The sequence below is a fragment of the Heliconius melpomene genome, chromosome 17 (assembly GCF_056956725.1).
Source record: "Heliconius melpomene rosina isolate 202511_hmr_F chromosome 17, ASM5695672v1, whole genome shotgun sequence".
NCBI lineage: Eukaryota > Metazoa > Arthropoda > Insecta > Lepidoptera > Nymphalidae > Heliconius > Heliconius melpomene.
The window spans coordinates 12,723,615-12,737,410 of NC_140405.1; the positions used below are offsets into that span (position 1 = coordinate 12,723,615).

General features: G+C 34.7%; 1 protein-coding gene across 3 annotated transcripts in view; it reads left to right on the forward strand.

Annotated features, from left to right (window-relative positions):
- Nucleotides 1–2,653: 2,653 nt before the first annotated feature.
- LOC146530367 (uncharacterized) overlaps nt 2,654–13,796 on the forward strand; it is a 66,627-nt gene continuing 55,484 nt past the window's right edge. For all 3 annotated transcript variants that reach the window (XM_085200932.1, XM_085200934.1, XM_085200933.1), the window contains exons 1-2: nt 2,654–2,873; nt 10,435–10,770. In XM_085200932.1, coding sequence (XP_085057058.1) covers nt 10,442–10,770 — 329 coding nt within the window. In that variant the 5' untranslated portion in view covers nt 2,654–2,873; nt 10,435–10,441. The remainder of the gene's footprint in view (nt 2,874–10,434; nt 10,771–13,796) is intronic.

The following is a 13,796-nucleotide window of genomic DNA, read 5'->3' on the forward strand; positions in this document are numbered from 1 at the left end:
CTGAGATCTCGTGATGAGTGAGTGACCTTTCGATTTTATATATATAGATTAGTAGTCTAGCGTGGACTTCAAGACGCGTTTTTCTCGTCCGCGTGGATATTTTGGAAAATCATTTCTTGTTTATCAGGTTCACGCTGTTCCGCGCATAGCAGGGTAGGCAGAGGGAGCCTGGTGCTAAAACACTCCGACACATTGCGTTTTGAGTGGAGGAACTCAACTCCTTGCTTTGCTTCGACACCAGAGCAAAGAAATTAATATAAATTTAAATAAATATTTCACTTCCTCAAGTGGGAATCGAACCCACAACCGTCGCGTTACAGTCACACCCTTGTGCCGCTGCGCCGCGAGGACCTCATATATACATAGATACATATACTGTAAACTTACAACTTTTTTAGTGTATAAACCTATTTTTCTTTGTAAGAACTAGCTCAACTAGATACCAATAGCGTAGCTAGCTTTCTACTCAGTTTTTTATTACCAATGGTTTAATTAGCATTTTGCTAACACCATGCATCTATACTAATATTATAAAACTAAAGAGTTTGTTTGGTTGAACGTGCCAATCTCGGGAACTAGTGCTTTGAATTGAACTATCTTTTGTGTTCGATAGTCCTTGTGCTGTGGCTACTGGGCTATAGAGTGTAGACTATAAAGTAAGGAATAAGGTAAATTATTATTTGTTAATCTATAAGCAAGTTACTTTTCTTACTCATTCATTCTTTTTGGGGATATACGTCATTCTTTTGTACGATTTCATAATTTTTTTTTAAAAAGATTTGGAATTTACAACAATGACGTGAAAAAATAATTAAAAATTTAACCGATTTCAAACATAAGTCCCATTTTAGGTATACCTACACTAAGTACCCGAAAAAGATTCCCTCAAGATAAAAAAGATGGCCCCTTCCAAAAATTCGTAAATAAAAAACTATTGACCCGATTTTCATAAAAATTGGACTGTTATTTAAGTTATTTAAATATAACTGATGGAAAAAGATAAGTTTCCTATGAAGTTTACTTTACGAAAAATTTCGAAATTCTTCTTTATTTAATTTCGATTTTTTTTTAAATCTTTAGAAACAGATCATCATACTAAAAATTATAAAATTTTGAATATATCACACATCACCAATAACTTACTTTTTTTGAACTTGGTTTAGACATCGGTATTATAACTGGTATTGCCTTAGTAATCTAAATACTTTTCAAGCATAATTCCTTTATTCCCCCGACATGGGATCGAATACACGGCCATTACGTTTATAAACAGACAATATCCAACTGCATTACTATAGCATCTCAGTTCTAGGCTTCGCGAATTGGGTCACTGACTTGCAGTATCCCACGCATTACAAATATGTAGTCGTCTAACCAGCTTTGGTAAGAATAGAAGAATATCATTATCTATTCTAATATTCTAGAGTTTGTTTGGTTGAATGCCATAATCTCGGGAACTACAGGTTGTTTTGGTGTTGGAAAGCCCATAATATCGTGGAAGCATATAAGCTAGATATATTATATCACGTTAATCGTTTCGACGTAATCCACTGTATCGGTCAGGGTTACCTCCTGAATTGCGGAACTCAACGCCGCGCTGTCTTTTTTAATGATCAGACAATAATATTAAAACATACTGTTACTATAGAACTTCTAGTTATACTTATTACTTGTAACTGGCGATTAAAATTTACCTAATAGATACATTCCCATTTAGGGAATATTTCACAAGTGCCTGACAAGTTCCTGTTAATTTATTGAACAGATATACATGTATATTGGTGTCCTTATCTTATTTATCAGAGCAGAAAGAGATAGTACTATATATATATTTGGTTGATAAATTATGTAACGTTATATGAGGTCGTCGTGGCGCAGGGGCACAGGTGCAGCGTCTCGCTGTAAACGCGACAGTTGTGGGTTCCATTCCTTGATTATGAAACATTCAATTTGCGGCGTTGAGTTCTGCCTCTCAACACGCAATGCTTCCAGAATTCGGCAGAAAGTGGGGAACGGAGTGTCTTAACACTAGGTTCTCTCTGCCTACCCTATTGTGTGCGGGATACAGCGTGAAGCTGAATGGAATGGAATTTCTTCACTGCGGTAACGAGGTAAAGCGCGGCGTTGCGTTTCGTGACTCAACACACAATGCCTCAAGAATTCCGAAAGTGTGGGACGTAAGTGTTAATTTAGGTTCCCAGATTCTAAAATATTTTTTCAGCGTCACGGTGTATGATGAAACCTCTATGCAATCTTGGTATATGCGCGAAATGCAAAGTAAAAACAATAATAAATTAGTACTATTCATAATTCATTGAGGACGTCGCGTCGTGTCGGTCGTAGCGCAGCGGCAGTGTTTTACTATAAACACGCCGGTTGTGGGTTTGATTCCCACACGTTGGAATAGATTATTTTAAAATCCTCGGCGCGGCGTTAAGTTGCACAGTGCGTGGGGAACGTAGTCTTTTAACACTAGGTTCCCTCTGCCTACTCTGCGTTACGCGGGATACACCGTGAAGCTAATCTTAAAAAATATAATTTATTGATACGTAACAACAGATAATCTATAGATACAACTCTAAAGAAACAGGTAAGAAAATCGGGCGAAAGCAGTTTTTTTTCAATCGCGATCATACGATGACCACGCTGGCATTCGGCTTTCGGCAGTACCAGCTCAGCTCTCGGTCAGAGTGGACGTATGTCCAAATTACGCGGGAACATCGCGCCAAAAATACGATTTTACTTACATTACTGACATAACATACTTTAAAACTTTTAATTTTATATATAAAAAACATTGATTAAACAAGTGTTTGTGCGTTTATGTGATTTTTGTGTTCAAAAGTGGACTGTGTAAGCTGAATTGTGGAAAGGTAACTTTTTTTACTACGTTTCAATGCAGCATGCACTAAGGACACATGGTGTACAGCCATTGAATTTTTTTTTTAATTTACACATAATTGACAGAAAGTCAATGAAATAATTGGCATATAAAATTTGGTGCAATTATGTTGTAATTTTTTTCTGTAAAGGTTAAGTTATAAAAAAAAAGTATTAATAAACACCTACTATAACCAAAAATTTTAATTTAGTATTCATTTAGCATTAATGGATTTTTTAAAAATATGTATTCTATTGATATTTGTGTAATCTCTTCTCCACATTTTACATTTGCATATAAAATGATAAAATCCTCAAACATACTGTTTTATTTACATCTAAGACCAAAATACCATTTAGCTTTTTTTCATATTGAAATTAATTTGCTACTAGTAACGAGGCAAAGCGTAGTGTTGAGTACCGCCATTCATCAGCCAATATTTCGAGAATTCAGCGGAAAGTTGGGGGTAGAGGAAGTATAAGATAAGGAGTGTTTTGACACCAGGTTCCCAGGTTCTGTCTAACCTGCTATGTGCGGGACACAGCGTGAAACTAAAAAAAAGTCCAAGTAAACATTGTTTTATTACATTATTCGATTTTTTTTTAAATACAATATTTTATGATTATTTGTGAAATAGGCTGAATAAACGAACATCTTAGTCACTGTATTCTCAGTTTACGAACTTTCTTTCAAAGAAAAATGAACCCACAAATATGTCATACATACAAATAACTTAATTTTGTCTTAATACTAAGTAATACGTCAATAACCTTCACGTCTTGCATATAGCAGGGTAGTGTTAACACACTCCATTCTTCTCTTTCCTCCGTTGTCCCGAATTCGAGACATTGCGTCGTCGAGTGGCGAAACTCAACGCCACAACTTGAATGTAATACGTACGTATGTACGAGTATACTAAATAAGCAAAAAGATAAAAATAAATTAAATATGCACATTTAAAATTTTATTTAAATTATTTTGCATGTTACTATGTCAGAAATGTATTTATATTAAAGAGTTAAAATAAAACAATTAATATTTAATTTTGTAAACACGAAGTTCAGGGTTTCCATACTCACGTGGGGGTACGCATTGATTTAATTTCTACGCTCTAGTAATTAGAGAAACTGCGGCGTTGAGTCCCGCCATACAACACGAAATGTTGCAATGATTGGGCATGCCATTCCACACTTATGAAAAATAATATTTAAAACGTAGATTTTTTTTAACGTAGCGGGTTTTGAACCCGCGCGTTTTGGAAACCGTCCGAGCTCTCTGACCACTTAGCCACACGTTCTCATCAAGCTACGTCGAATTTCTTATACTCTTGTTACAACATATTATGTTGTTAGCATTTTGAAAGTGATATTCCACACTTAGCGGTAAAAAAAATAACATATAATTTAAATTTATCATTTTCATGTAATCCTTGGATTATTAAATATTTATGAATAATAAAAAAATCTATATGTAAATAATTTATATAATTAGATTTTATGTGTTTAGTCCTAGGACAGACAATTATACTGAAAATAAAAAGAAAAATAAAACATGTAATATTATATTACAGATAATAAAAATCTTATTATAAAATTATTTATTTGTTTTTTTTTCACTGTATTTACAAGACAGCGCGGTTTTAAGTTCTGCCACACTTACATAAATGATGAAAACATAACAAAAAAAAATCCTAAAAAATAAGGAAAAGAAAAAACTAAATAAAAATAATCCCTTCAGAAATAAAATTAACTCGATAGGACGGTCGGCCTTTATCATTTTATTTGCATATTATATTTGTATATGGAGATAAAAAAAAACATTTGTTTATATTATATAGGATTTGTACCCACGGCCTTCCTTACCTGTATTTTAATTTTAATAACACTATTAAAGTTTATTACGTCATATTACGTTATTCTTTAGGGCAAAGTGCGTCTTGAGTTCTGTCTTACCGAGGAATGTTTTGAAGTTACCTGAAAATAAATTAAAATTAAAATAAATAAATAAATTACAGAGTGTAACACTAGGATACCCACTTACTCTTATATGTAAAGGAAAATAATTATAAACGAACAAAATATTTTGGTTACTTTTATAGAATAAACCAAAATACTCTTAAGGCCAGTCGTGGCGCACGCCACAAGCGTGCGACTGTAAACCCGAGAGGTAGTGGCTTCGATTCCTATCGGGGAGAATTCGGCGGAGAATGGGGAACAGTGTCTTAACAATTGGTTTCCTATACCTAACCTGTTGCATATGGTATATAAAAAAATTTAAATAATACATTTGGTAACCTTTCAAATTAAAAATAATTTCTATTTGGAAAGAGAGATTTTTTATATGTTAGATATGCCACTAAAATGAAACTTTTTGAATCGAGCGGAGACCTGAGTGTCATAACACTAGGTTCTCTTCGCCTACCCTGCTGTGTGCGGGATACAGCATGAAGCTATATATTTGTTTCTTTGGCTCAGTGGCACACCGTGCGACTTTAGACGCGACGGTCTATGGGCAACTGTATGTTTAACACTAGGTTCCCTAGGTTCCTCCGCCTCTGCTATATCCGGGAAACAACGTGATGAAACTGCATTTGTCAGTTTGGTCATTTTTATTTCAAGTGAGATATGCACATTGTAGTTTCCATTATTTTAAGTTATAAATATATTATGCTCACACTAATGAGGTAATTAACATGTAATAGGTAACTTGTAAAGAAGGAAAATTATAAAATTTATATATAATTGACGTTAATTAAACAAAAGTTCTATAGTTTTTAGTTATTAGAAATTTCATTGTATAATTGAGTTTTTTGAGGTGAGGCTCTTGAGGCAGCCGTGGCGCTGTGGTACATGCCTGTCTCAGCAAGAGACTGTAAACAGAGAAATATTTAATGATTTAATTTCTTAGCTCTGGTAACAAGACAGAGTACGGCGTTGAGTTCCTATGATCACACAATGTCTCGAAAATTCGGCGAAAAATAAGGAACGAATTTGCTTAACACTATAATAGGTTCCCCCTGTGTACTCCTGTGTACTTTGTGTGGAATACAGCGTGGAGGATAAAAATAAGTCGTTTTTTTTTTGAGAATTGAACTCTTGTCCTTTTTTTAAATAATTATAAATCGACAGAAAGAATCTAAATTCAAGACAGAGACACAGGCAAGACTAGGTAAAGAAGCCGTTGTAATATAATGGCACAGCACTTTTGGGATATAGCGTGAAATTAATCAAGACATTCTTTATTCAATTCAGCCATTATGAAAATTAGGCGGAAAGTATGGAACGGAACGTCTTAATACTAGGCGCCCTCTACCCTGTCGGAACCTACCCTACCTTATATTTACGGAATACTGAAGCGTGAAGGTATAAAAAATACAATTATTTTATTTAGTAAAATATTATTTGTCTGTGGTATACTAATTTAAAAAAAATACAACCAAATGTCAAATTCAATTGGCCAGTGTAAATGAAGGTGTTTATTATCTATGCACTCGACTGAGTGCCGCTCGCGCTGTCAATTGTATGAGAGGATCGCAGATTATAAATAATATTTTATTGATGGTTTGTTTTTTTTATAAATAGTATTTATTATTATTATTATTATAAAAGCTGATGCCATTCATGGCACAGGGGCACAAGCGTGCGATCGTAAACTCGACATATTGTGGGTTCGATTCCCAGTCGGGGAAATGATTTTTTTTGTTCTGGTAGAGGCAAAGCGCGGCATTCCGCCGCTCAACACGCAATATCTGCAGAATTCGGCGGAACGGATTGTATATTAGGTTCCCAGGTTCCCTCTAACTATTCTGCTATCTGCGGGATACAGTGTGAAGCTAAACAAAATTAGCTTATAGAATGAATATTGTTTATTTCATTGTTTTTATTTTAATGAATCTCATATTATATAAAAAGAAATGTAATGGTGGTTGTTCTTACATAAAAAATAATTGTCTTATAAAATTTTAGCTTAGAAATTGCTTTTTCTAATAGATATCGGTCCTGTTCCATCCCAGGTCTTAAATCAATAAGTCCTACTAATATTATAAATGTGAAAGTTTGTGATGATTGATGTTTGTACCACTTTCACGCAAAAACTACTGAACGGATTTAGATGAAACTTTACACACTTTTAAAACATCTTATACGCCAGAACAACACACAGGTTTTAAGTTACTTATACATTTTGTATAATTTGACTATAATATAATAAACTCATTAAGCAGGCGTAGCCGCGTTTGTGTTGATAGTAGGTACTATGCAAACGTGATAATTAAAATGTACCTCAAACGGGAATGAACCCTGTAACCCCCTATATGTATATAAAATTAAAACGTAGTAAATCTTTCGTAATTTCATTGAATGGACATTATGATTGAATTGCATTATATGTATTGTCTTTTAAATGGGCAAAGGCTAAATAATTAGGTTAAAATATATGTACTTATATGTTTATATAAAAGACGTGCTTATAGCTCAGTTATAATAAAACATCGATGGTTGAGGGTTCGATACACATTAGAACAAAGCACGACAATAATATAAAGGATATCGTTAATAAAAATAGATTATATAGTATTTTTATTCACCTGTTTTGTTGGTTCTGTATCCTTCATATAGCTCTACAGGGTGCAATAGGCAGGTAGGCTGAGGGAACCTAGTGTCTGCACTCCGTTCTCCACTTTCCAAGCAATTCGGTACATTGGATGTCGGGAAGGGGAACTGAACCCTACGCCTTGTCTACCAGAGCGCAGAAATGGCAGAAGTGGGTTCAAACTTACCGACTAACACCGTCAATAGAATCTATTAATACTTTTTTGTTCACCTGTATCTCGCATGGCTCGCAGGCAACAGGATCTTAGTGTTAATACACTCCATTCCCACCAAATTTAAAATATTGCATTTAAAGTGGCGGCGCTCAACGCCGCGGCTCTTGAAAAGTCAAAGTTTCTTATAAAGTAAACGTTAACCTTGTGTTTAATTATAGATTTGTAATTAAGTTCTTTAGAAGAAAAATCTCAGTAAAAATTACAATTTGTTATAGTCACGGTTGTTTTAAACAAAATCATTACACTGAATAGGTTAAGTGGTACTCGTAGAATCAATTTAAGGTAACAAGTTCTGTTTATACAACGAAATGCAGCTACTTTTTTAATCTATCTACAAAAAATAATTGCCATTTTCTATTCTAACTCGTGGGAATGAAATATTTAATATTTTCGATTCTTCACCCGGGAGAAGAGTTCTACATTAGTTTTCCAGGTTCCCTTGGCCTGCCCTAATATAAACATTTCTTTTTTAATATTTAAATACAAATATTTTAATTTGTTTACTCGCTTTAAGAGGAAATTATTATCAATTATATTATTATTTGTACTAAGCGTATAGCATGTTTGTTGCGAGAAATAGTGAATCATAATGACGCAGGTACAAATCTTAGAATATTAGAAATTATCTATTTTTGTACAGTGTTACGTCGTGGTACAGTAGCAGTGCCTGATTTTAACCGCATTGGTCGTGGGTTCTATAGACACTAGGAGAATTGTTATATTTAAATTATTTTCATTTCTCCGCCTTGCACTGATAGACAAAACGAAGCGTAGAGTTCCGCCAATTAAACTAACTATAAAATTAGCAATATGTGGATAACAGAGTGTTGGCTCTCCAAATGTCAATGTCAAACACTGCCTACCCTATTATATGGGGAAAAGTTGTTTATATATCTTGGTTGTGGTTCTCAAGATACTCTGCACCATGCATGCTACTCCGATGCCGAGTTTTCCTTTACCTCAGCTAACTATCAAAAAAATTAAATATAATCATTCCCTCTCACGCGAATCGAACGCACGGCCATCACGTTTACATTAAGAGGCTGTCACTTTGCCAAGACGGCCTCATGAATGAGAGATGTAGAGATAACAAAAATTATTATAAAATTAGTAATGCAATATATATTTAATTAGTCACCTGATAATATTCCACGTAATATTATTGAAGGCCATTTTGAGTGTCGCGTGATCAAAGGAAGGAATGTATGTAGAGGCACTGTGACGCAGTGGTACGAGTTTGCGATAGTAAACGCGATGGTTGTAGGTTTGATTACCATTCAATGAAATGAAATGTTTAATATTTTCATTTTTTCACTCTGCTAACGAGAAAAAGCTCAGCGTTGAGTTACGTCAATCAACACGGAATGCCCCTTTAGGGGAACGCAGTGTCTTAACACTAGGTTCCTTAAGCCTATCCTCCTATTTGCGGTAGATGGGTTAAACAATAACTACTAAGGAACATCTCAAGAGTTTTTATTCTAGAAGATGAAAATTCACTGCTTTTTTCCTTTTAATGTAGTTAAAAAACATTTTCTCATCTAACGCAACAGTAACGTAATCTTTTACACGTCAACGATAAGATAGTTACTATAGCCCACTTATTGTCGATAGATAAAATATTTTTAACAACAGATTTAATTGTATATATAGCCTATATAGGCGATGTGTGGCGGGGATTGTTTAGCGGAATTCAACGCCGCACTATTTTAGCGGAGCAAGGAAATTAAAATAATTTATTTAATATCTGAGCCCGACTGAAACTTATAACTATCTTGTATCAAGATCAACTGTGCTATGTCGCTATTACAATATTTACTATTTTATTTAAATTTATTAATATATTATATGTAAATTTATTATTCTATGTATATTTAAAAATACCAAAACTTAGCATTGTTCAATTTCTATATAGATACGTTACTATAAAAGTATTTCTTTTAAGTAGTTCTTTAGTTTTAATTTCTTTTCTGTTCTTTAGTTTCTCTTTCTTTATGACCAGCCGGGCTTACCGCTTCGCCAAATAGAGCTTGCAAATTTTTCAGGGACACAATATCCCCTTTCCTGCCCTACCGGTGTCGCTGTAAAAGCCAGTAGGGCTAATAGCATTAACCTCAAGTTCATAAAAAAATAAGCTTATGTTAAATAAAATAAACTTTACGATTAGTTCCAAGCTGGAATAGTAAAAAGTCCAAAAAAGTTCCTTTTTAGGGTTCCGTAACCGTATTAACGGAGATGTAGACTACAGACAAAAAAACCATTTAATTCGGAACACACATATATGTATACAAAATTATGTAATAAAAATCGATAACCTTGACTTCTTACTTCGATAAGTGTAACAGATAACGAAAATCCGTAACTTCATCAAAACATGATATGCTAATACATAATATTGGTATCGAGTCCGTCTTAAGGCTTACAGACGTTTCTAACCGACATTAAAAAAAGGAGGTTATCAGTTTGACATGTATGTAAATTAAGAATCTAGATAATCCGTTGTGTGTTCGATACCCACTCGGAGGAATTGACTATTTTCATTTTCCTGCTTTGACGTAGCAAAGAGGCCATGGGACGGAGACCAGAAACACTACCAAAAAACCTATGCTTTCCGCCCAAAATCGAGACATTGCGTATTGCGTGGTGGAATGTCTCAAAATTAGAGCAGCGAGTATCTTGACATTTAAACAACCATCTATACAAATAACAACTATCATATCTCTTGTTCCAGATCAGCGATGGAACTGAAATCACCGAAAGCCAAGAAAAAGTCAGCAATAAACGTGACTTGGAGGAGAATGTTACGGACACCAGTTCTCCTCCTTCTCCTGCTAGGTTCTATCAATTGTGACAATGAAGAAGTGAAGCTTGCCAACGAGAAAATCCGACATAGTCCAAATAATAACGCTAGTGTAGTAAAATTGAGGGACATTAGATATTTAAGGCGACATTTGAACAGGGAGATGGTCAATTTTGTGATGACTGATTACCTGATGGACGGTGAGGTGGAGAACCGCGTGCACTACAATGGGGTGACAGCTAAGGAGACTATGGTGGGCGCTGATGGGTTAGTATATTTGTGTTTTAGTTCTTCTCTTTTTCTGTTTAATTTTTTTGTCAAGAAGTACCTCATTCTCAAATCTTAATTCACATGAGTCTCGTGACAACTAGGAAAATGTTCTCTTTATTAAATTTATTAATATTTTATTATTATTATCCCAATTTGGTAAAACAAAGTGCAGCGTGAATTACGCCAATCCACTTATAAATTGTTGAAAATAGGTGAAAAGTGGAAAAATGGGAAAGAGAGAGAGAGAAATGTTTCCACTCATAAGATTTAAAGCCACACAATTCCACTAATAAAACTATTTTAAAACGAAGCGAACCCGAGCTTAAACTCTATTTATTTTACAATAACTTATAATGTAACAGTTATTAATATTGCGCTAAACTAAACAAAACCGAATTTAAACCCTAGTTATCGTATATATTACGCCTACGCGCTTATATCGACCTAATAACAGTGACCTCGATGGTTCAGTGGTACAACGCACTCGATTTTATTTATCTAACAATGAGTTCATTTATTTAGAAGGAAAAAGGATCGTTGTCTAATTTGCAACAGTAATTAATTTGTAGTAATATGTATATTATCTCTAGATAATTATGACTAAGGAAACTTTTGTATGAAAGTTTTGTATGTGTGTGTGTGTGTGTTTTTTATTGGATTTTATGATGTACTAGCTTTTACCTCCGGTTTTCCTTCATGGTCAAAAGGAAATTGCTAAGGAGATGACGTATGACGAGGAAGTATGACGTATATATATAACCATTGCGTTGTGAGTGGCGGAACATCAGAGCGAAGAAATGAAAATATAAATTTAAATAAATATTTCAATTCCTCGAGTGGGCATCGAACCCACAATCAGTCGTGCTTACAGTCAAAATTTGTATAGAGACAGACTCCGCTTCTGTACTAACTGTAAACACAGTGGTCATGGATTCTATTCCTATTCGGGGTTTTAATTATTTTAATTTTTTCGTTCTGGTAACATGCAGCGTTGAGTACCGCTTCCCAAATTGAGAAAATTATGCGGTGAGTGGAAAATGATTTAACACCAGTTTCCCTCTGCCTACCGTGCTATATACGGGATGCAGCGTGAAGTTAAAAAAAGAAATTTGAATATAGAATTGTTTATATTAAAACGCCCTATTTTGCTTTAAGTTTATTTCAGTTAGCTTTTTAGGTTATCTGGCTTTAGGACAATGTTTTTAGTTTAACTAAAATAGTCCATAGGGTCATCGAGGAATAGGATTTCATTGTAAACGTGATTGTGGGTTTGATTTCCATTTGGATTATATTATAAAAGTATTAAGAACATATTTTTTTAGCTTCGGTAGGCGGAGAGAACCTGAAAATGTAGTGTTAGGACACTCCGTCATTAAGACGCTTCTGTTCCCTGCTTTCCGTTGAATTCTGGAGATATTGGGTGCTAAGTGGCAAAACTCAACGGCGCGCCTTGCTACGTTACTATTTTATATGAAATTTTTCTGTTTCTCGAGTGAGAATCGAACACACGAACTGTTCCGTTTACAGTCACGTACAAGAGCCCTTGCACCACGGCTGGCCTTACACTTTTAAAGTGTTATTTCACACTGAGGAAAAGAAATAGTTTTTGTGTACAACCGGAACCGGAAGTTATTTTATTGGAAACATCGGTAATTAGTTCTTTAATCTATACAGAACCATACAAAAGTACAGATTTGTTAATTCTAACATAAAAGCCGAAATATAAACAAAAATTGAATACGTTTACTTCTCGAACGCGATGACAGACACTCAACACACTATAAGGTGGCTATAAAAAGATCTTAATTCTAGGATTTCCTAAATTACTTGTATACATATATGTAAATAAGACAATGTCTGGTTGTAAACGCGGTTGTGAGTTCAATTTTCATTTGGGGAGTTTCTTGGCCTAGTGAAACAAATTGCGGCGTTAGGTTCCGCTATACTATGTTTTCAAGTAGGTTATTTGTTAGATTTGTTGGTTTGTGGGGATCGGAGTGTATTATAGCAAGGTTCCCTCTTCATACATTTTTTTTAGCTTCACGCTGTACCCAACAAATAACAGGGTAGAGGGCACCTGGGAACCTAGTGAAGTTAAGATAGTCCGTTCCTATTCCTTTGCTGAGTGGCGGAACTCTAAGTGAATGAATATGTATACTGGAGACGTGAAAAACCATATGATTGTTCCAAATGGGGGTCGAACCTAGAACCGTCGCTTTAATCTCTCAACCTCTTGTTGAGTAAAGAATATTAAGATTTTTTAAATGGAAATTTGCTACATATTCCTACATATTATACAATGATATTACATAAGAGACGATGTCAATGTCATAGTTGAGTGTGCCAAAAACTAACTCAGCTATACAATAAATCTATTTTAAACAGAAAATTTTGACTTGGTACAGACTGTAACCGCGATGATTGTAGGCTCGATTCCCATTCGAGGATGTGAATATTTTAATTTTCTCGCTCTGGTAACGAAGCGAGACGCGGCGTTGAGTTCCGCAACCAAACAATTGTGTTTGGAACCAAACCAAACAATTGTGTGGCCTCTAGAATTCGGCGGAAAGTGGGGAAAGGATGTGTCTTAATGGGGACAGAGTGTTTTAACACTGGATTGCCAGATTCCCTCTGCCTACCTCTTGCTACGTGCGGAATATCGCAAAAAGAAAAAGCGTCCCCCCAAATAAACTATTCAATTTTATTATTTAGTATAAATTACTTTTTAAAACACTAACGGATTCCGATATCACTTTCACTAAAGGAAGTTCCAAACTTCCGTTTCCTTACAAGGAGTATGTATATTTTAATCCATACTCGTTGATATATGTTTCTAATGAACAATGAACTTTAATTAGTATTAGAATTTTATAACTTAAGTAGCAAAGCAGGGTAGGCAGAGGAAAGTTCGTGTTTTTCAATGGTAGTGGAACTCAACGCCGTGGTTTGTTTACCAAAGGGCGGAGAAATGAAAATAATTTATTATTATAATCATTCCCCTGGGTGTGAATCGAACACAGCCA